At 40.2% G+C, this 24,924-nt stretch overlaps 1 protein-coding gene across 4 annotated transcripts in view; it reads left to right on the forward strand.

The window, feature by feature from the left end:
- LOC133616044 (sodium/potassium/calcium exchanger 1-like) overlaps nucleotides 1-17,034 on the forward strand; it is a 43,042-nt gene extending 26,008 nt beyond the window's left edge. For all 4 annotated transcript variants that reach the window (XM_061975051.1, XM_061975053.1, XM_061975054.1 and 1 more), the window contains 5 exons: nucleotides 5,371-5,501; nucleotides 8,032-8,247; nucleotides 12,125-12,214; nucleotides 12,319-12,485; nucleotides 16,467-17,034. In XM_061975051.1, coding sequence (XP_061831035.1) covers nucleotides 5,371-5,501; nucleotides 8,032-8,247; nucleotides 12,125-12,214; nucleotides 12,319-12,485; nucleotides 16,467-16,716 — 854 coding nt within the window. In that variant the 3' untranslated portion in view covers nucleotides 16,717-17,034. The remainder of the gene's footprint in view (nucleotides 1-5,370; nucleotides 5,502-8,031; nucleotides 8,248-12,124; nucleotides 12,215-12,318; nucleotides 12,486-16,466) is intronic.
- Nucleotides 17,035-24,924: the final 7,890 nt, after the last annotated feature.

The raw sequence follows: 24,924 nt of genomic DNA on the forward strand, positions 1-24,924 counted from the left end.
CCTCGTAATTTTTGTACCCAAACAAAATTATTTTAGGTATCATTTTTTGTTCACTGGCGTGTGGTTTGGACATGTCTTCTTCGTTGGTTGTCCTGCAATTTGATTGGATGAATGCTGTGTGATGAAAACAAAGTAGATCTAATTTGATTGGCTGTTGTACTGAGAGCACACCAGCTGACACACGCAACGCTGATAGACAAGTACACAATGAAAAATACGGAGCGCTCCCGAATAACTTTTTCATCTTTGGGTTTTGGGGAAAGTAGCAAGTCATGTCAAGTCATGTCAATTCAAAAGGCTCAAGTCCAAGTGAAGTCACAAGTCATTGATGTTAAAGTCTAAGTCGAGTTGCAAGTCTTTTTACATTTTGTCAAGTCGAGTTTAAAGTCATCAAATTCATGACTCGAGTCTGACTCGAGTCCAAGTCATGTGACTCGAGTCCACACCTCTGCTCATCTGTGTACGTTTGCTGATTGACTGAATGCTAGTGATGGATTAGATTTGAAGGAGGATCCCCGTAATCAGAGTTCTGTGTTCATGCATCACATTTGGGGTAATGAGGTGCTTCAGATGCCTGCGATGCATAGCAAAGTGGTTGTGAGAGTACTCAGCTGGTCTGAAACAATCATCACAAACCATGGCTGTATAAATCCATGCATCCATGTTCTATGCTGATTGACTCTTGTCTGTTTGTGTCCCTGAACAAGATTTTGTTTTTGGCCTACCAAATGACTCGTACTGCTACTACTAAGCAAACATATATATTCTGCATCATAAAGATAAGAAATTAATTCATGACAAATATCTTCATTTGAATTGTGTCTATTATAGCAACTGAACAATTTGGAGTAATAGTAGGATTTAAAGGGGAACTGCACTTTTTTTTTTTAGAATTTTGCCTATCGTTCACAATTCTTATGAGAGACAAGAAGACACAAGTTTTTTTTTTTTTTTCCAATCTAATCGGCTCGTTCTAGGTGGCAATCCAGCTAATGATTAGATTAGATTACCGTAGTTTATTTCAAAGGGGACAATGCAATTTCATAAAACACATGACTCCACATGGTTAAAAAAGCCAGAATTAGCCAGAAGGCTAATTTTCATCTGTAGTCCCCTGGTCATGATGTAAAAAAGGCAGTAAAATTACAATTTAAAAGAAAAAGAAAAGAAAGAGAGAGAAAAGGGAAAAAAAGCACACAATACAAATACAATATGATAAAAAAAATTAAATACAACATCACAACATAACATTTATCTTAGCATCAAAACAAGCTCATCTTTTAGTGCTGGCAGCTGTAGGCATTGATGATAAGCCACATTTTAAATTTTTTTGTGAAGGCCTTGTATGTAGTGACCAGGTACTGAATTCCACACATTTGCGCTCCTTACTGACCAGGTAGACTTACTGAAATGGGAGCAATCCATTCTGCCTCTAAATTACTTTAAAAATGTATCCAAAAACCGCCAACAATACTTCATTTATGTTCCTTAACCTGTTTAATAACCAAGCTGTAGCGACATTATTGTAAGAGTGAACACTGAGGACTGCATGCTACGGTATTAGCTATAAGCTAGCTTTTGCGTCAGCAGCTGAATGGCTTTTAAGTTTATAATACACAACACAATGCGATAGGACACCAATCTGTACTGACTGAAAATCATAAACAATCATATTACAGTATCTGTAAAGTATTAGCCCACATTTTATGTTGTGTTTTTACATAGCTTGACAGTGTATGTAATGTGCTGCATGTATTATGTTCAATATTATAGTGACTTACTCGACGGACTGGCCGGGGAACATTTTTTCTTGTTGATTTTGGGTAAGCACGCCATTTCTATCCGTATAACTTGGCTCCAAGTTCCACATTTGCAGCGTCAAGTCACACTGTGTTGGCCCTGCGATGAGGTGGCGACTTGTCCAGGGTGTACCCCGCCTTTCGCCCGAATGCAGCTGAGATAGGCTCCAGCACCCCCTGATCCCAAACGGGACAAGCGGTAGAAAATGGATGGATGGATGGATGGAAGTCACGCCAACCAAACTCTCTCGGCTACCGTCTGCTACAACGTTTCACTCTCCGTTCGTGCTCGCTTCTAGAAGCAGTTGTTCATCATCCATATATTCAGCTTCAAAAAGATAAGATGAATCCTCATTTGTCCAAATATAGTCATCTTTGTTATCTATTAACAAGTCTGCCATGATTATAACACACTTGCGTTTGTTTCCGGAAGTAGAACACACATTTTTTGGTAGTTGGAAGTGCGTTGCTATGGAAACAAAAATAAATGCACTGAGGATAGAAGTTTTGGCGATGCTTAAAATGACTAAAATATCGTAAATATTGCATATTGTTATGAATTAGTCTGTTACTACATTATAAATTTACTTGCAGCGTGTATATAAAAAGTTGGAGGATTTTGAAGTTGTTTTAGAGGGCTTTGAAGGCTACAGTGGTGACTCCCATTAGCCACATTTTGCATTTTGTAAGCGTCTTTAGAATCCTAAGAAAAATAAAATAAAACGTGTGTTCTTGTCTCTCATAATGATTGTGAATGATAGGCAAAATTCCCCCAAAAAGTTCAGTTCCCCTTTTAAAAAGTGCCTTCCAAGTAATGTAAATATAAAACATCTAAATCAGGGGTCCCAAACTCACTTTATCCGGGGGGCCGCTGGAGGCAGAGTCTGGGTGAGGCTGGGCCTGCATTAGGCATTCCACAAGAATAGCTTTGTTTAAGACATTTTTAGTTTTCTCAAATGTCTTTTTTTTTTTTTTTAACACTAAATAAAATGAAAAATAAATAATACATTAAGAATGAATAAATGTTTGGGGCTGTGGATTATATTTTAATTCCACTTGGTGTCACTGTTGTGTTTAGCCGCGCGCACGCATAACATCTCTATGCACGGACAACTTCATTTCCGCAATGTGCGTTAATTCCGCTCATTTTCTTACAGCCTCAGCACGGCGGTCGGTGAATAATAGCCCGGTAGCAGTTTCCTTTGTTTTTGTGCTCGATGTTCATGTCTTTTCATGATGACATAAACATGATTCCCGGGCATGGCCACGGCTGCTGCTCACTGCTCCCCTTACCTCCCAGGGGGGTGATCAAGGGAGATGGGTCAAATGCAGAGAATCATTTTGCCACACCAAGTGTGTGTGTGACAATCATGGGTACTTGAACTTAACTTTAACCATGGCATTTGTAGATGGTAGAAAGTACAGGGATAGCAAGCGCAAAAAAGCGATTGCTCCGAGAGTGTTTATCTGCTGTAAACGTAGTCATAAAAACAAAAAAACAACTGACACCATATACAAATATATGTACTGTAGTGTTCATCATGTGAGAAAATGCAAATACAATGCAAATAACACGATGCAAATAAAAAATAATGACCCACAAATAACGGTGCAACCCTATAATAGGCCCTGGTTATAGGGGACTGTTATCGCCGACGGACAGCTGCAGACTCCATGAGGCTACATTGAGTTCCTTCATTTTCTTTTATCCCGCCGCGTACGTATCACTTTGATTTATTTTGTCAGAGAGAGACATACATATGCAGTATTTACTAAGTCTTTCTTGGCAGCAACTTGAAACATTTTTTTGTTGTTGTTGGATGTGTTGTAAACACAGCACGCTGGGACAAATGTCCGCGTGTGCCCAATAGAAACGAGGCAGGCAACCAGGCACGGAAGAAAACTCTCCATGGCAACGCTGCTGTCACTTTAACTCATTGAGAAATGTTTCTCTGCTTGCATCAAGCACGGTCGATGTCCCGCCCCTGAGTTATATACCCCTCCGTGATTGGTAGGTTCGTTCAGCTCCGCACTCAACACTGTAAAGTGCCATTCATATAAAACTTGTGGGCCGCACTAACATTATACTTTCATATTAAGGTGGGGGCCACAAAATATTGTCTTGCCGGCCGCAATTGGCCCAGGGGCCACAAGTTTGAGACAATGATCTAAAACAATCAACTGCACAGGGGGCCAAAATTCAAAGTACACTTTAGGCCGTGGGCCGAACATGACTAATTGTCTCATTGTCATCCTTTTAACATTTGTGCATAAGCCATAATATTTTATATGCACATAAAAACAGCATATTCCACACGGTTTGTAGCTTCAGTCAGCCATGCATCTTTAATGTGTTATTTTGTACAAACAGGGCTTAATAGTTTAAGTGCTCTTAGTTTTGTACACCCTGGTGTACAAAACTTTGTACACCTCTGTGATGAGTTGGCGACTTGTCCAGGGTGTACCCCGCCTTCTGCCGGAATGCAGCTGAGATAGGCTCCAGCACGCCCCGCGACCCCAAAAAGGGACAAGCGGTAGAAAACGGATGGATGGATGGATAGTTTTGTACAATTAAATTATTGCTACATTTGGTGGTAATGTGTCACCCTTAGTATGCATGATCCTATTATTTAGTTTCATAGATGATATATCTGATGTATAAGAGTTGAGATTGCTAAACAATGTTTGGATTATTTTATGCAAAAATTCGCCAAGCCTGCCAGATGCGCGTTGATTTTCATATATTTAGGTGACACCTGTAATCTAAATAGTTCAAATAAGAAATGTGTCAAATCTTGAAACCAGGTAATTGCAATTCTACCGCTAAACCACCATTGAAAGTTGTCTTTTTCGGCCCTGCAACTCAACTCTTAACATTTTCTTTTAGGTCCCATTTCAGCATTAATATTACAATGTTTTAAGTTGCTAATCAAATGGAACCCTCCAATTGCCAGTTGTACCTGAAAATATAAAGAGTGCACGTAAATTGACTCGAACGTGGTCAGAGCCTTTCTGATCATATAGCCCGACGTAGTAGTTGTTGCTTAAAACAACATTATGGTCATGACTTGAGTGAGATGGAGCCTATTCCAGCTGATTTTGGGTGGGGTACACCCTGGACTGGTCTCCTGCCAATCACAAACATTCATACTCGCATTCCCAGATACGGACAATTTTCAGTCTCCAGTTGACCTAACACGCAGGTTTTTGATTGTGGGAGGAAGCGAGAGCACCTAGAGGGCATGCAAATGGATATTCAAATCTGCAAGGCACACATGCTAAACACTATTCTGCCTTGTGTTTAAAAGTTCTCTAGTAAATGAAGCGAAAATGGAAGAAAATTATAGTTGGTTAGGTCAGAGGTCAGGGATGTCCTGAGAGGGGGCCTGCTGGCTCACCATTTCTGATCATCTGATCATCTCACTCTAAGCTTACAAAACATTATCATCATTTGTATAACATAAAGCAATGTTTTTTCAGGGAATTGAAAACTAATCTTAGCATCAACATTTATACCAAGTTTTAGAAAAACAACTTTGCTTTTTGAGTTTGTTTTTCGTCTTTGTTTCAGATGAAGATCGCAAGCCAAAATGTGAGCTGTCTCCCGCGGGTGCATCCAACATCGCTGGAGTCAAGCAGTCTACCACCCAGCCTTCAGCTGAGGAGATCAAGAGCATGGACAACAACCGTGATGGCTCACAGGTGTGTTTTTCTTTTTAATTTCAAGCAAAAAAAAAGGAGAAGATGAAAAGTGACTATTTTCTTTGCAAACTGACAGATTAGTGATTGACGTTTTGTGTTCTTGGTTGCTACAACACTGGAAATGTGGATCAAACTTGGATAGCGACAAGAAGAAAAAGACCTGATATCAGACAGATTATAGAAATCGTAATTTATTTATGTATTTAAAGGGGAACAGCACTTTTTTTTTGGAATTTTGCCCACCATCCACAATCCCTATTTGAGACACAAACACACGTTTCCCTTTTCTCTGAAAAACTGCTTCTAAGAGCTCGCTAAAAAGGTAGGTATTATATACTCCACCCATAAGGTCCTATAAAAAAATAACAATGCTCCGTTTACATGCAGTGACTTGCATATTAAAACCAAGCTATAGTGACATTGTAGTAAGAGCGAACACCACCAAACTACTTTTCTGGCGTCCTTACTAAGAATGTAGTTACGGTATATTTTGGTACGGTTCCGAGTTGGGTCTGTCCAGGAGGGCCGTTAAGGTTCTGGACAGATGATACGGCCATCTGTATTTCTTTTCACCCAGTTGACCGTCGTAATTATGACACATTCACTTCACGTGCCACTGCAACATATTAAAAAAATACACGGGAATACACGGGTAGGATGAGATAATCAGCTTGAAATAATCACAAATAAGGAAGCAACACCACACAAAAGTTTGCAACACAGCAATATTTTCTCCAAAAAGAGTTTGTTTGAAGTAAACGCGCTTTACTCACGACCACCACTACTGCACTTCATCAACCGTCGTCCTCGCGATCCAGTAATCCACAGGCCAATATTAATCCACTCAAAAAAGTAAGAAAAATGTAATAATATAATAATCCATAAAGTTACTCTGAAGCAAGATAGCATCGGCTGAAAGGTCTCAAGTAGCCGTTCGACGTCACTCTGTGGCATAAAACACCTTGCTTAAATACACACCCACCTAACATGCTAATTGATTGTATTGATTTATATATGTATATGATATATCATGTAAAAGGTCTATGAATTGCACATCAATGCCATACATAAATATTATTTCCAGCTGAGTGTAATTGTAATGAATAGAAACACAGTGATGGACCTGTGTAGTCTTTACAAGATGATGACATAACATCATTGCATATTGCACCGCAAACATAGTTGACTTGTTTAAGAATTAAAAAGCAAGTGGTAATAAAATACTTCCCTGCATTGAGATGTTACATCATGATCGTGGTGTACAACCTCTTGTGCATATAAAAATGGTAATGATTTATTTACACCAATTCCATATAATACCGATAAGAGTACCCATAAATACTGATATCGATAAAATCAGGGAAAAAAGGAAAGACGTGTCAGGATTGTGAATGATACAATAACATACCATACCATACCATACCAACTTTATTTATAAAGCCCTTTAAAAACAAGCACAGTTGAAAAACAAAAGGCTGTACACCACAAAGAAATAGAGGCAAAGGACAGACTAAAAAATAACATTTAAAACAGAAATAAAAATACACAATTAAAAAGCAAATATAAATTACCCTAAGAACAGTTTGTTAGATAAAAACAGTTTAAAAGTTAAAAACAGTTCAAAAAGTTAAAAGCTAAAAACAGTTCAAAGTCTCATGCTGGGTTAAAAGCCAGTGAATAAAAATGGGTTTTAAGAAGGGTCTTGAAAATAGCCAAAGAAGGGGCCTGTCTCACATGGAGAGGGAGATCGTTCCAGAGTTTGGGACCCGCAACAGAGAAAGCTCTGTCCCCTCTGAGCTTGCGCTTTGTTTTGGGTACCTCCAGGATCAGCTGATCAGCTGACCTGAGGGACCGGGTGGGGGCATACAGATGGAGCAGCTCAGAGAGGTAAGGTGGGGCAAGACCACGTAAGGATTTAAAAACGAGTAAGATAATCTTAAAATGGACTCTAAAAGACACAGGCAGCCAGTGGAGGGAGGCTAAAACAGGAGTAATGTGCTCTCTTTTTCTTGTGTTAGTTAAAAGTCGGGCAGCTGCATTTTGGACCAGCTGCAGACGTGAGAGGGAGGACTGACTAATTCCAAAATATAAAGAGTTACAGTAATCCAGCCGAGATGTAGTAAAGGCATGGATTACTGTCTCTAACTGTTGCCTAGAAAGAAGGTTTTTAACCTTGGCCAGCTGACGTAAATAAAAAAAGCTGGCTTTCACCACTGTGCCAATCTGACGGTCCAATTTAAAATCACAGTCAATACGAAAGCCCAGGTTGGTGACCATGGGCTTAACGTGCAAAGCCAAAGGGCCAAAGTCAATGATGGGTAATATTCCCCCAAAAAGTGCGGTTCTCTTTTATTTTAAGCATCCTTTGATTTTTTTTTAAAGTATACAGCCCTCGTTGAAAAAGTTTTGAACATCTTTGCTGTAGGGTCCTATTAATGTTTGTGACCACCACACATCCATATTGTTTATTGTCCTATATGGAATCACCCTGCTTAAGGTGAATGTGCTTATAACGGTTGATTTTGCTCAGGGGAGCTCGGGAGGCAGAAGTGACGATGGGAGTGGTGACGGTGACAGCAGCAACTCCGGCGAAAGTGAGGACGACAATGGAGAGGACGAAGGGGAAGAGGAAAATGCGCCCTTGTCTTTGGATTGGCCGGAAAGCAGACGCAAGCAGGCCACGTACCTTGTCTTGCTGCCCATTGTGTTCCCGTTGTGGCTCACTCTGCCTGATGTCCGCAACCCGGTGTGTGTACCAACCAGCACCTGAAAACACCACAACCGCTATTTATTAAGTCTTCACTCCAGGATTCCATGTTTTTTTTTTTGTGATCCTTGCATCCTCAAATGCTTTTCTCGCAAAGTTCCATATTTTTGAGAAATATTTTCTTATTTATCAATGTTTGAAGTGTTCTTGTAACATTAACCCTAAAAAATAATGCCTTATTTGCATATAAAACCAAGTGCAGAGCACATTTTTGAACATTGACAGTAATTTAGCAGATCCCTTCATGTTTTTTTCTGCTCTTTCGTCCACAAGTTGCAGACTTGTGAAAGTGATTGTCCATGGTAAACATGTTACAACATGACGCACCGCAGTTTACCCCCGCTTTTGTTGACATTTGGGAACTCTTAAGTGCAACGTAAAGTGGTGATTTTTGTTGCTAAAAGAGAGATTACATTGATTACATTGACATACAAACCCCGTTTCCATATGAGTTGGGAAATTGTGTTAGATGTAAATATAAACAGAATACAATGATTTGCAAATCCTTTTCAACCCATATTCAATTGAATGCACTACAAAGACAAGATATTTGATGTTCAAACTCATAAACTTGATTTATTTTTTGCAAATAATAATTAACTTAGAATTTCATGGCTGCAACACATGCCAAAGTAGTTGGGAAAGGGCATGTTCACCACTGTGTTACATGGCCTTTTCTTTTAACAACACTCAATAAACGATTGGGAACAGAGGAAACTAATTGTTGAAGCTTTGAAAGTGGAATTCTTTCTCATTCTTGTTTTATGTAGAGCTTCAACAGTCTGGGGTCTCCGCTGTCGTATTTTACGCTTCACTATGGACTGGACTCTTACCATTATGTTGGATCCACTATGGACTAGACTCTCACAATATTATGTCAGACCCACTCGACATTCATTGCATTCGGTCTCCCATAGAGGGGGGGGGGGGGTTACCCACATATGCGGTCCTCTCCAAGGTTTCTCATAGTCATTCACATCGACGTCCCACTGGGGTGAGTTTTTCCTTGTCCTTATGTGGGCTTTGTACCGAGGATGTCGTTGTGGCTTGTGCAGCCCTTTGAGACACTTGTGATTTAGGGCTATATAAATAAACATTGATTGATTGATAATGCGCCACACATTTTCGATGGGAGACAGGTCTGGACTGCAGGCGGGCCAGGAAAGTACCCGCACTCTTTTTTTACGAAGCCACGCTGTTGTAACACGTGCTGAATGTGGCTTGGCATTGTCTTGCTGAAATAAGCAGGGGCCTCCATGAAAAAGACGGCGCTTCGATGGCAGCATATGTTGTTCCAAAACCTGTATGTACCTTTCAGCATTTATGGTGCCTTCACAGATGTGTAAGTTACCCATGCCTTGGGCACGAATGCACCCCCATTCCATCACAGTGGCTTTTGAACTTTGCGCCGATAACAGTCTGGATGGTTCGCTTCCCCTTTGGTCCGGATGACACCATGTCGAATATTTCCAAAAACAATTTGAAATGTGGACTCGTCAGACCACAGAACACTTTTCCACTTTGCATGAGTCCATCTTAGATGATCTCGGGCCCAGAGAAGCCGGCGGCGTTTCTGGATGTTGTTGATAAATGGCTTTCGCTTTGCATAGTAGAGCTTTAACTTGCACTTACAGATGTAGCGACAAACTGTATTTAGTGACAGTGGTTTTCTGAAGTGTTCCTGAGCCCGTGTGGTGATATCCTTTAGAGATTGATGTCGGTTTTTGATACAGTGCCCTCTGAGGGATGGAAGGTCACGGTCATTCAATGTTGGTTTCCGGCCATGCCGCTTACGTGGAGTGATTTCTCCAGATTCTCTGAACCTTTTGATGATATTATGGAGCGTAGATGTTGAAATCCCTAAATTTCTTGCAATTGCACTTTGAGAAACGTTGTTCTTAAACTGTTTGACTATTTGCTCATGCAGTTGTGGACAAAGGGGTGAACGTCGCCCCATCCTTTCTTGTGAAAGACTGAGCATTTTTTGGAAAGCTGTTTTTCTACCCAATCATGGCACCCACCTGTTCCCAATTAGCCTGCACACCTGTGGGATATTCCAAAATAGTGTTTGATGAGTATTCCTCAACTTTATCAGTATTTATTGCCACCTTTCCCATCTTTTTTGTCACATGTTGCTGGCATCAAATTCTAAAGTTAATGATTATTTGCAAAAAAAAAAAAAAGTTTATCAGTTTGAACATCAAATATGTTGTCTTTGTAGCATATTCAACTGAATATGGGTTGAAAATGATTTGCAAATCATTGTATTCCGTTTATATTTACATCTAACACAATTTCCCAACTCATATGGAACTCATCTATCAATGTAATCAAAGAAGTAAAGATGTGGGCAATGCAGGGACACATCTGATCGGTTAGACCAGGGCTAGTCAACGAAATCAGGGCTGTTCAACTAGCAAATCCAGGTTAAGCTCAAAACTTGGGAGACAAACATTTTTGTAGCAAATTCCTAAAAACAGTAGAGTGCTCCTGTTATATAGAGGAACTTGGACCACTGTAAACACTTTGGGAGATCCTTGCGTTGACATTTTAACCTTGCTAGCAAACACTGAGGTCCAAACCTGTGATTTACATAACTGAGGTGTTCCTCAAGGCACCCTTTAAAGTCCTCTCCTTTTTGGCAGTTATTTTTTTTTTTTGTAATGTGATTTACATAACTAAGGTGTTGCTGTAGCTTGCTTACTTCAGATGCGGTCAGTAGTAATTTGTTCAACTTTAGATCCTCTTTTTCATCATTTGGGCTATTCAAATGGTTTAAAAAACTTGTGAGACACTCAAATTTTTGCAGCAGATGCTTAAAAAAACACTAGCGGGCTGTCATTGAGATAATCTTTGACTAGCTTTAACTGTTTTGGGGCAGCAGATGCTTAAAAAACACTAGCGGGCTGTCATTGAGATAATCTTTGACTAACTTGAACTGTTTTGGGTCCCCCACATTTCCAGAAAGCTAAGGACCAGGGAACCAGACTTTTCCCTTCACTATTAGTCTTATTTTGTATATTTTCGAGAGAACCAGCGTCCTCTACAATAGACATTAGATTTTAAATTTTTGGGAAATAAAAAGAGCCCCGTAATGCAAAACACAAATGCCCACTATGGAGGACAGACTCGGGAGTTTAAAATGTCAATGCAAGGATCTATCATACCTTAATCATTTTACTTCACCAAATGGCTTGCCATATACAAGACAAGCAGTTCCTGTATGTGACAGGAGAGCTCTGTTGTTTTTAAGGACCCACAGTACTGCAAAAAAGCTAGTCAAATATAATCTTTATGACAGCGCTCTAAGGTTTTTAGCAATCTGCTGCAAAATGTTAGTCCCCCTCAAGTTTTATGGTGCAATTCCCGTGCCAGATTTGGCCCGGCGGCCGCCAGTTGAATAGGCCTGGGTTAGAAAGTTGACATGCATGTTTGAGCGCTGCACGGGGACAAATTTGATTGGCGAAATTGACGATGGTTGACCAACATGTGATGGGAAATTGCGGGATTGGGTAAATTTGCGAGGTTGCGCACAATTTGATGGGGATTTGTTAAATTTGCATGAAATCCTGTAGAGTTTAAAAGATGCTAAAACAGTTTATGCTAAGCTAATTGGATACAACTAGTGTGACATCTTATATTCTAACTGATAATGGATTCATTGTATTTTTACAACATGCTGAGGGTCAATAGCAATTAAAACAAGCCAACAATGTCCCCTTGGACACTTCCGCTTTAAACCGTCATGCTAAAACAGCAGTCAGCCTTGCATGCATCACAACAACAAGAAATGTGTTTTCCTCAGCATGTAAAATGTATTTTTTTATATATATATACATATATATGTATTTTCCAGATGTCCAAGAAATACTTTACCTTCACCTTTATTGGCTCAATCCTGTGGATTGCAGTTTTCTCCTACCTGATGGTGTGGTGGGCTCATCAGGTCAGCTGCTCCCTCAATAATTTCACATTCACTCAATGACTTTGATTATTAGTAGGTAAATGCAGCAGTAGTGATGCATGCTCACATTGTTATCCTGGGTCCAGGTGGGTGAGACGATGGGTATCTCAGAGGAAATCATGGGTCTCACCATCCTGGCGGCAGGGACATCCATCCCCGACCTCATCACCAGCGTCATTGTGGCCCGCAAGGGTTTGGGAGACATGGCTGTGTCCAGCTCAGTGGGGAGTAACATCTTTGACATTACTGTAGGGTGAGTACTTACTCAACTCCATCTCAACATTCAGTGTCTATCTTAAAAATACTAAATATTCTGAAAAAACAGCACCTGAAACTCAACAGTAAGTCATCAAGGAGACATTGTCACATAAAAAAAAAAAACACAAAACATTTTTTAACTCCATATATCAGTCATAAAATAAACATTTAATAGTAGTATCAATATCAAACCTCACAGAAGTAATTAAATCTAAAGCATGTCTACTAATAGCATTTGTCCTGATATGGATGATAACGTATGGCAGGGGTGCCCACGCTTTTCCAGCAGGCGAGCTACTTTTCAAATGACCAAGTCGAGGGGATCTACCTCATTTTCATTTATGTGTATATATATATATGTATGTATGTATGTGTGTATATTAGAGATGCGCGGATAGGCAATTATTTCATCCGCAACCGCATCAGAAAGTCGTCAACCATCCGCAATCCACCCGATTTAACATTTGATCAGAACCGCATCCGCCCGCATCCGCCCGTTGTTATATATCTAATATAGACGATGCAAGGCATTAGTGAGGTTATAAAGCTTTTGCCTGTTAAAGAAAGGAGACTGATCCAATGCAGCACAGACATTCGCGTGCCACGCTGTCACGACCCAGACGCACACCAGTGCGCAATCATATGGGAGCCGCGCTGAGCGCACCTCCAAGCGCGTCTCGCTGCAGGCGACGGCCGGGTATATGGGCCCGACGCTCCAGCGCCATCCATTTTCAGGGCTAGTTGATTCGGCAGGTGGGTTGTTACACACTTCTTAGCGGGTTCCAACTTCCATGGCCACCGTCCTAGCTGCTGTCTATATCAACCAGGGTGAGCCCCACCCCTTCCGTGAGCGCACTGCGCGCGGAGTGACCCCTGTTACGCGCCCCCGGCAACAGGGGTGGCGGGCAGGTAAGCTGCGCGGGCGGAGCGCGCGGAGTGACCCCTGTTACGAGCCCCCGGCCACGGGGGTGGCGGGCAGGTAAGCTGCTTACCTGCTGCGCGTGACGCCGGCCGCGGCGAAGGCGGACGAGGCGGGGTGTCGGTGCGGTGGGCGCGGTGGTGACCCTGGACGTGCGTCGGGCCCTTCTCGCGGATCGCCTCGGCTACGGCTCCCGGTGGGGCCCTCTCGGGGGAAGGGGCCTCGGTCCCGGACCCCGGCGAGGCGTCCCTTCTCCGCTCCGTAAAAGTGTCCATCTCTTTTTTTTTTTTTCTTCTGTTGTGGCATATGCTGCAGGTGCCTGCTCGTTTTTCGTATGTGGGTAACAACATTTAACTATGTATATATATTTACCAATTGGTTTAACTGCCACCCGCCTGAATCTATTTAAAATCTAATTTTTTTTTAACCACCCGACCCGACCCGACCCGCGGATAAAATCTAATTTTTTAAAATTTCATCCGCCCGGTTGTGCCCGCAAACCGCGCATCTCTAGTGTATATATATATATATATGTATGTATGTATGTATGTATGTGTATATATATATATATATATATATATATATATATATATATATATATATATATATATACACATACATATAAATATAATACAAAATATATGTATGTATATGTATATGTGTATGTATATATATATATATATATATATATATATGTATATATATATGTGTGTGTGTGTGTGTGTGTATATATATATATATATATATATATATATATATATATATATATATATATATATATGTGTGTATATATATATATGTGTGTATATATAAATATATATATATATATATATATATATATATATATATATATTTATCTGTACAGTAACCTATTTATTTATTTATATCTGCAACTTATTGCTTTTTTATCCTGCACTACCATGAGCTAATGCAACAAAATTTTGTTCTTATTTGTACTGTAAAGTTCAAATTTGAATGACAATAAAAAAGGAAGTCTAAGTTTAAGTCTATATATATATATATATGTATACAGTCGTGGTAAGTGTACATACACTTGTAAAGAACATAATGTCATGGCTGTCTTGAGTTTCCAATAATTTCTACAACTCCTATTTTTTTTGTGATAGAGTGATTGGAGCACATACTTGTTGGTCACAAAAAACATTCATGAAGTTTGGTTCTTTTATGAATTTATTATGGGTCTACTGAAAATGTGAGCAAATCTGCTGGGTCAAAAGTATACATACAGCAATGTTAATATTTGGTTACATGTCCCTTGGTAAGTTTCACTGCAATAAGGCGCTTTTGGTAGCCATCCACAAGCTTCTGCTTGAATTTTTGACCACTCCTCTTGACAATATTGGTGCAGTTCAGCTAAATTTGTTGGTTTTCTGACATGGACTTGTTTCTTCAGCATTGTCCGCACGTTTAAGTCAGGACTTTGGGAAGGCCATTCTAAAACCTTAATTCTAGCCTGAATTAGCCATTCCTTTACCACTTTTGACGTGTGTTTGGTGTCATTGACCTGTTGGAACACCCATATCTTTGTCCATGTGATGTCAGATGAAACAAGAAACACATGTCAAAAGTGGTAAAGGAATGGATGAATGCAAAGACAAGATACTTAACATTCGAACTGGAAAACTTTATTTTTTGCAAATATCAGCTCATTTGGAATTTGATGCCTGCAACATGTTTTTAAAAAGCTGGCACAGGTGGCAAAAAAGACTGAGAAAGTTGAGGAACGCTCATCAAACACTTATTTGGAACATCCCACAGGTGAACATGCTTATTGGGAACAGGTGGGTGCCATGATTGGGTATAAAAGCAGCTTCCATGAAATGTTCAGTCATTCACAAACAAGGATGGGGCAAGGGTCACCACTTTGTCAACAAATCTGTGAGCAAACTCTTTAAGAACAACATTTCTTAACCAGCTATTGCAAGGAATTTAGGGATTTCACCATCTACGGTTCGTGATATCAAAAGGTTCAGAGGATCTGGAGAAATCCCTGCATGTAAGCAGCAAGGCTGAAAACCAACATTGAATGCCTATGACCTTTGATCCCTCAGGCGGTAAAGGATATCACCACATGGGCTCAGGAACACTTCAGAAAAACCACTGTCAGTAACTACAGTTGGTCGCTACATCTGTAAGTGCAAGTTAAAACTATATTATGCAAAGTGAAAGCCATTTATCAACAACACCAAGAAAGGCCGCTGGCTTCGCTGGGCCCGAGCTCATCTAAGATGGACTGATGCAAAGGGGAAAAGTGTTCTGTGGTCTGACAAGTCCACATTTCAAATTGTTCTTGTAAACTGTGGTCGTCATGTCCTCCGAACCAAAGAGGAAAAGAACCATCTGGACTGTTACAGGCATACATTTCAAAAGCCAGCATCTGTGATGGTATGGGGGTGTATTAGTGCCCACATCTGTGAAGGTACCATTAATGCTGAAAGGTACATAGAGGTTATGGAGAAACATATGTTGCCATCCAAGCAACGTTATCATGGACGCCCCTGCTTATTTCAGTAAGACAATGCCAAGCCACGTGTTACAACAGCGTGGCTTCGTAGTAAAAAAATGTGGGTTCTAGACTGGCCTGCCTGTAGTCCAGACCTGTCTCGCTTTGAAAATGTGTGGCGCATTATGAAGCCTAAAATAGCACAACGGAGACTCCGGACTGTTGAACAACTTAAGCTGTACATCAAGCAAGAATGGGAAAGAATTCCACCTGAAAAGCTTCAAAAATGTGTCTCCTCAGTTCCCGTTTACTGAGTGTTGTTAAAAGGAAAGGCCATGTAACACAGTGGTGAACATGCCCCTGCGCCAACTTTTTTGCAATGTGTTGCAAAAAGTTAGTGATTATTTACAAAAAATAACAAAAGTTTTCCACTTGGAACATGAAATATCATTTCTTTGCAGTTTATTTAATTGAAAAAGGATTTGTAAATCATTGTATTGTTTTTATTTAGGCTTTACACAACGTGACAACGTGACTGGTCTTGTAGTTGTGTTAGACAGGTGTGTGTTACGTATGGCGTCTCTTACGTGCAGCCTGCCGGTGCCCTGGCTCTTGTACTCGCTGTTGCACAACGGCGCCCCTGTGGCCGTCAGCTCCAACGGCCTGTTCTGTGCCATCGTGCTGCTCTTCCTTATGCTCCTCTTCGTCACCATCTCCATCGCCACCTGCCGCTGGAAGATGAGCCGAACGCTGGGCCTCGCCATGTTCGCGCTCTACTTCGTCTTCCTCATCCTGAGTGTCCTGCTGGAAGATCGCGTCCTCATTTGCAGCGTCTCTATCTGAGGTGCATCACTTTAGACACCCTCAAAATGTCCTCCTACTAGTTCTGTTATCTAGGGCCCTTCATTCATGGACACTTATTTGTCATCACTTGTTGTCCTGTCAGTACTCAACTTCAACTTATTTACCCTAATTAGTCCCTGATGGTGCTGATTAGTCCCTTTTATCCAAGTTCACACCGAGTAGCCACTCTTCCACGATGCAGTGGCACCCGTTTGTGGACGCGCCTGAAGTCAAAACTAACTATTACATGTACTTTTACTTCTGACTTTTGAAGGAGAGTGGATCAAATATTTTTTGTCGATACAAGTATATATACAGGTAAAAGCCAGTAAATTAGAATATTTTGAAAAACTTGATTTATTTCAGTAATTGCATTCAAAAGGTGTAACTTGTACATTATATTTATTCATTGCACACAGACTGATGCATTCAAATGTTTATTTCATTTAATTTTGATGATTTGAAGTGGCAACAAATGAAAATCCAAAATTCCGTGTGTCACAAAATTAGAATATTACTTAAGGCTAATACAAAAAAGGGATTTTTAGAAATGTTGGCCAACTGAAAAGTATGAAAATGAAAAATATGAGCATGTACAATACTCAATACTTGGTTGGAGCTCCTTTTGCCTCAATTACTGCGTTAATGCGGCGTGGCATGGAGTCGATGAGTTTCTGGCACTGCTCAGGTGTTATGAGAGCCCAGGTTGCTCTGATAGTGGCCTTCAACTCTTCTGCGTTTTTGGGTCTGGCATTCTGCATCTTCCTTTTCACAATACCCCACAGATTTTCTATGGGGCTAAGGTCAGGGGAGTTGGCGGGCCAATTTAGAACAGAAATACCATGGTCCGTAAACCAGGCACGGGTAGATTTTGCGCTGTGTGCAGGCGCCAAGTCCTGTTGGAACTTGAAATCTCCATCTCCATAGAGCAGGTCAGCAGCAGGAAGCATGAAGTGCTCTAAAACTTGCTGGTAGACGGCTGCGTTGACCCTGGATCTCAGGAAACAGAGTGGACCGACACCAGCAGATGACATGGCACCCCAAACCATCACCCAACCATGCAAATTTTGCATTTCCTTTGGAAATCGAGGTCCCAGAGTCTGGAGGAAGACAGGAGAGGCACAGGATCCACGTTGCCTGAAGTCTAGTGTAAAGTTTCCACCATCAGTGATGGTTTGGGGTGCCATGTCATCTGCTGGTGTCGGTGTCGGTCCATCACTGATGGTGGAAACTTTACACTAGACTTCAGGCAACGTGGATCCTGTGCCTCTCCTGTCTTCCTCCAGACTCTGGGACCTCGATTTCCAAAGGAAATGCAAAATTTGCATGGTTGGGTGATGGTTTGGGGTGCCATGTCATCTGCTGGTGTCGGTCCACTCTGTTTCCTGAGATCCAGGGTCAACGCAGCCGTCTACCAGCAAGTTTTAGAGCACTTCATGCTTCCTGCTGCTGACCTGCTCTATGGAGATGGAGATTTCAAGTTCCAACAGGACTTGGCGCCTGCACACAGCGCAAAATCTACCCGTGCCTGGTTTACGGACCATGGTATTTCTGTTCTAAATTGGCCCGCCAACTCCCCTGACCTTAGCCCCATAGAAAATCTGTGGGGTATTGTGAAAAGGAAGATGCAGAATGCCAGACCCAAAAACGCAGAAGAGTTGAAGGCCACTATCAGAGCAACCTGGGCTCTCATAACACCTGAGCAGTGCCAGAAACTCATCGACTCCATGCCACGCCGCATTAACGCAGTAATTGAGGCAAAAGGAGCTCCAACCAAGTATTGAGTATTGTACATGCTCATATTTTTCATTTTCATACTTTTCAGTTGGCCAACATTTCTAAAAATCCCTTTTTTGTATTAGCCTTAAGTAATATTCTAATTTTGTGACACACGGAATTTTGGATTTTCATTTGTTGCCACTTCAAATCATCAAAATTAAATGAAATAAACATTTGAATGCATCAGTCTGTGTGCAATGAATAAATATAATGTACAAGTTACACCTTTTGAATGCAATTACTGAAATAAATCAAGTTTTTCAAAATATTCTAATTTACTGGCTTTTACCTGTATATACAAGTATATACAGGCCAAAAGTTTGGACACACCTTCTCATTCAATGCGTTTTCTTTATTTTCATGACAATTTACATTGTAGATTGTCACTGAAGGCATCAACACTATAAATGAACACATGTGGAGTTATGTACTTAACAAAAAAAGGTGTAATAACTGAAAACATGAGGGAGTCACCTGAAATGGTTTTCACATCACAGGAATGCTTGAAGCTCATCGAGAGAATGCCAAGAGTGTGCAAAGCAGTAATTAGAGGAAAGGGTGGTTATTTTGAAGAAACTAGAATATAAAACATGTTTTCAGTTATTTCACCTTTTTTTGTTAAGTACATAACTCCACATGTGTTCATTCATAGTTGTGATGCCTTCAGTGACAATCTACAATGTAAATAGTCATGAAAATAAAGAAAACCCATTGAATGAGGAGAAGGTGTGTCCAAACTTTTGGCCTGTATTGTAGATTAAAAAAAGACACAAAATGTTATTGTCACAATGTCATACAGGAACATTTTTTCAAACGTTCTACCTGAAGGCACATTTATTTGCTCAAAACTTGCTCACAGTTGTATTTATAATCCAGTCAGGGTGTATTTTGAAGTGAAATTTTTCATTAAGTTGAACAGTCGGTCTCCTCCCTCACCTTTGTACTGACGTGCATTGTTTTCATCCCTCATTAATGCCATCATTGTTCATCTTTAATTACACATTTGACAGATCTAATGCAACACACGTCAACATCAACTGGCCCATTGGTCATAGAATTGACCCCTTTTGGCTCTACATTTTTTTTGACCAAAGCGCTCGTTTTAAAGGAGAACTTTTTAATAACATTTCAAATTAGTTGACAAACAGGGTTCACTTTACAATGTACAATTATTAGTAGGGGTGTAACAACAGATGGATATATTGATTAACCTAATTCCAAACTTGGATATCGTGCTCAGCAAGTTTGTCTTCCAGAAGATAAGTATCGATCGATCCAAGATCATTTTAAAAGGAAATCAATCGATTTTTCGATGCTTAAAAAAAAGGAAAACTTAACATTTTAAGAACGTCAGACTTTATATGAAATTTAGCACTTATATAAATGTTAAGTGTATTACCCGCCTGTGGTGTCATCAAAACAAAAAATGGCGGATATCAACAAAAGTTGAGAAAGGTCATAACAAATGCAAACGCCACAAGACAATATCATAAATCACAACACAAACATTTCAGCTACAGCACAGTTGCAAAAGCCACAACAAATACAAACGACACAACACAATAACATACTTGCCAACCCTCCTGGATTTTCCGGGAGACTCCCGAAATTCAGCGCCTCTCCCGAAAACCTCCCAGGACAAATTTTCTCCCGAAATTCAGGCGGAGCTGGAGGCCACGCCCCCTCCAGCTCCATGCGGACCTGAGTGACGTGTTGACAGCCTGTTTTCACGTCCGCTTTCCCACAATATAAACAGCGTGCCTGCCCAATCACATTATAACTGTAGAATGATGGAGGGCGAGTTCTTGGTTTCTTATGTGGGTTTATTGTTAGGCAGTTTCATTAACGTCCTCCCAGCGCGGTAACAACAAACAGCAGTCACGTTTTCGTCTACCGTAAAGCAGTTCGTCTGCCGTAAACAGCAATGTTGTGACACTCTTAAACAGGACAATACTGCCATCTACTGTACATGCATATGTGACAATAACATCTACGGCCTTTAGAGAGTGCAGTGCACAACTGCGCACACAACAAGGAGACGAAGCAGAATGCATCATCAGAGAGGGTGTTCAGCATGGTTAGAAAAATAGTGACAGAGAATAGAACAAGGATGGACAATTCAACCCTTAACTCAACAATGAGTAGATGAGTGTTATGTGTGTGTATATGTGTAAATAAATGAACACTGAAATTCAAGTATTTCTCTTATTTTTATATATATATATATATATATATATATATATATATATATACACAGGTAAAAGCCAGTAAATTAGAATATTTTGAAAAACTTGATTTATTTCAGTAATTGCATTCAAAAGGTGTAACTTGTACATTATATTTATTCATTGCACACAGACTGATGCATTCAAATGTTTATTTCATTTAATTTTGATGATTTGAAGTGGCAACAAATGAAAATCCAAAATTCCGTGTGTCACAAAATTAGAATATTACTTAAGGCTAATACAAAAAAGGGATTTTTAGAAATGTTGGCCAACTGAAAAGTATGAAAATGAAAAATATGAGCATGTACAATACTCAATACTTGGTTGGAGCTCCTTTTGCCTCAATTACTGCGTTAATGCGGCGTGGCATGGAGTCGATGAGTTTCTGGCACTGCTCAGGTGTTATGAGAGCCCAGGTTGCTCTGATAGTGGCCTTCAAATCTTCTGCGTTTTTGGGTCTGGCATTCTGCATCTTCCTTTTCACAATACCCCACAGATTTTCTATGGGGCTAAGGTCAGGGGAGTTGGCGGGCCAATTTAGAACAGAAATACCATGGTCCGTAAACCAGGCACGGGTAGATTTTGCGCTGTGTGCAGGCGCCAAGTCCTGTTGGAACTTGAAATCTCCATCTCCATAGAGCAGGTCAGCAGCAGGAAGCATGAAGTGCTCTAAAACTTGCTGGTAGACAGCTGCGTTGACCCTGGATCTCAGGAAACAGAGTGGACCGACACCAGCAGATGACATGGCACCCCAAACCATCACTGATGGTGGAAACTTTACACTAGACTTCAGGCAACGTGGATCCTGTGCCTCTCCTGTCTTCCTCCAGACTCTGGGACATCGATTTCCAAAGGAAATGCAAACCATCAGTGATGGTTTGGGGTGCCATGTCATCTGCTGGTGTCGGTCCACTCTGTTTCCTGAGATCCAGGGTCAACGCAGCCGTCTACCAGCAAGTTTTAGAGCACTTCATGCTTCCTGCTGCTGACCTGCTCTATGGAGATGGAGATTTCAAGTTCCAACAGGACTTGGCGCCTGCACACAGCGCAAAATCTACCCGTGCCTGGTTTACGGACCATGGTATTTCTGTTCTAAATTGGCCCGCCAACTCCCCTGACCTTAGCCCCATAGAAAATCTGTGGGGTATTGTGAAAAGGAAGATGCAGAATGCCAGACCCAAAAACGCAGAAGAGTTGAAGGCCACTATCAGAGCAACCTGGGCTCTCATAACACCTGAGCAGTGCCAGAAACTCATCGACTCCATGCCACGCCGCATTAACGCAGTAATTGAGGCAAAAGGAGCTCCAACCAAGTATTGAGTATTGTACATGCTCATATTTTTCATTTTCATACTTTTCAGTTGGCCAACATTTCTAAAAATCCCTTTTTTGTATTAGCCTTAAGTAATATTCTAATTTTGTGACACACGGAATTTTGGATTTCCATTTGTTGCCACTTCAAATCATCAAAATTAAATGAAATAAACATTTGAATGCATCAGTCTGTGTGCAATGAATAAATATAATGTACAAGTTACACCTTTTGAATGCAATTACTGAAATAAATCACGTTTTTCAAAATATTCTAATTTACTGGCTTTTACCTGTGTATATATATATATATATATAAAATAAAATAAATATATATATAGCTAGAATTCACTGAAAGTCAAGTATTTCTTATATATATATATATATATATATATATATATATATATGAAATACTTGACTTGGTGAATTCTAGCTGTAAATATACTCCTCCCCTCTTAACCACGCCCCCCCTCCCGAAATCGGAGGTCTCAAGGTTGGCAAGTATGCAATAATATAAAGCCGCAACACAACTTATAAGCCCCAAAATACACGACCGACAACGCAAGTGACAGTGGAACAAGTTACAGCGATGCACCGACTTCTGGGACACGAGAAGTCATTTCATGAGAAATAAAGAAATAGAGATGGATGAAGGAGGCTATAGGAAGCGAGGGAGCAACACCATCAACAGGGATGAGAGGACATTGTGTGCATGCTTCCACACACCTGAGACCATGTCCTTAGCGACACCAGGGTGGAGAACAGATACTGTCAGGGTACTTTAAATCTACTGTTTAAATGTTGGTTAAGGTACTTTTATGAAACCTTTCTGGAATGTTGAAAATGAGAGAAAAACATGTTTTCTTTTGTTAATTCAACCTAAAGTGTTGGTTTAACTTTATTCAAATAAGATATGAATGCATTGGCCATTAATTGTTGTTTGTATCAATAATCCATTTTTACATAATTGCCTTACAAGAAATGACAGGAATATCATGTTAGAAACTTCACCTGCAGTGTGCAGGATTTATTTCACAGTCACACTGCTTAGTTTGTTTTCCTGAAAATCTTCTAATCCATTTCTACTCAGTGAATCGTTCAAGAGTGTGTCGTTCTTAAGAAAGGAGATCGTCCCTGAATCGTGTCGACAACCACTGATATCAAATGGAATCGCCGTTCAAACGAATCGTTCCACCCCTAAGAATTAGGGCAGTCAAAAATAACGACTTAACTCGTGTAAATAATCAGCAAAAAATGATGAGATTATTCATGCAATGACTTTAACTTTAACATCTTTCATGTTGGTTGCCTGAAAGATGGCATGGGTTGGGTCAGTGATCCGGTCAAAGCAAAACACTCTTAACTGTTAACAAGTTTGGAGCAAATAAATGTAGTGCATTCAAGTAAACCATTTAAAAATGTTTCTGAAAGTTATTCTGACAATACAAGCAAATATTGGACCCCTTTTTTTGAGTTATTTGAAATTATGCAGATAACATGTGAGTAATTCAAATTTAAAAGTGAGTAATAATTTGACATCACAAAAAAAGAATACAACATGACAATAAAAGTACAATGTACAACATAACTACACTGTTTTTGTGCATTTGTTCAGATGTTGTAATGCCATTGTGTTTAAAAGATAAATCGACTTATTTTGAAACAATATGAAGCAAACATCTCTTAAGACAGCTGATCACTGACAGTATTATTGATATTGTAACAATACTAAAGCATCAATGCATTATGAAACAAGGACCGATACTTTATTCTTAAATACCTCGTGTGTGTGTGTGTGTGTGTGTGTGTGTGTGTCCTGCAAAAAACTTTTTAACAGCTGTGTCGTTTGAAGCAGCAAAATGTGTTCATTAGGAAGCGCTTCTTTTGCTTCTGATGGCTCGCGCTAACAGAAGTGGGCGTGGCCTGCTGTGTTTAACCTCAGTTTTTATGCATCAAAGTGGATCTGAGAAAAGGTAATAAAAGTACCGAAGTGTGGGATTATTTATATTTTTGTATTTGTATTTTTTTCCGGTTTACTATTTGGTATCATTGCCCAGAGTTGCACGTTTCATATTTCTTTCTGCGCAGCTATTCATTAAAAACACAATTACATTTGCGAAATATTAATTTCATTGTCAGGTCAAATGTAGTAATAATTATATTAACCTCTTAAGGCCCAAGCTGTTTTTTGCACGTTTTTTTTTCTCTTTGCTATTTGGGTTTATTGGACCCTAATTAGAATAAAAAACTAAGAATCATCTTTTGATATGATGTACTTAGTCCATAAGTACACAAACGTGTACTTCATGTTTAGTGACATGCTAATTCTTTTTTCCAAATTCCATTGTATGTTATACTCTTCTGACACCACCAGATGGCAGTATAAGTGTCCATATGTCGACATAAGACCCCAATTCAGTAGTGTACACAATTTTGGAAATAAGAGCTAAAAGGTGCTGTCCACGCATGTGGCCACTAAGCCTTTTAATGGATTAGATTGATATAGCGCTTTCTTCTAGTGACTTAAAGCCATCATTCATCCACACAATGGTGGTGGTAAGCTACATTTTAGTCACAGCTATCCTGAGGTAGACTAATGAAAACATGGCTGCCAAATTGCACCTATGGCCTCTCCAACCACCACCACCAAACATCCATAAACATTCAAACACCACTGGGAGCATGGTCAGTTGAGTATCTTGCCCAAGGACACAACGGCGGTGATGAGGATGGATTCGTACCAGGAACCTACATCCAACCAAGTACCTGGACAGCCGCTCTTCTGAGCCACGCCACCCATAAGGAATATTTTAATCCAGCAGATGGGTCCATTATGCAACACCTGACACATTAGTATAGTGTCAATACAGCTAGTGAGTGTGCCAAACAC

This window comes from Nerophis lumbriciformis, linkage group LG15 (assembly GCF_033978685.3).
Source record: "Nerophis lumbriciformis linkage group LG15, RoL_Nlum_v2.1, whole genome shotgun sequence".
In the NCBI taxonomy this organism is placed as follows: domain Eukaryota; kingdom Metazoa; phylum Chordata; class Actinopteri; order Syngnathiformes; family Syngnathidae; genus Nerophis; species Nerophis lumbriciformis.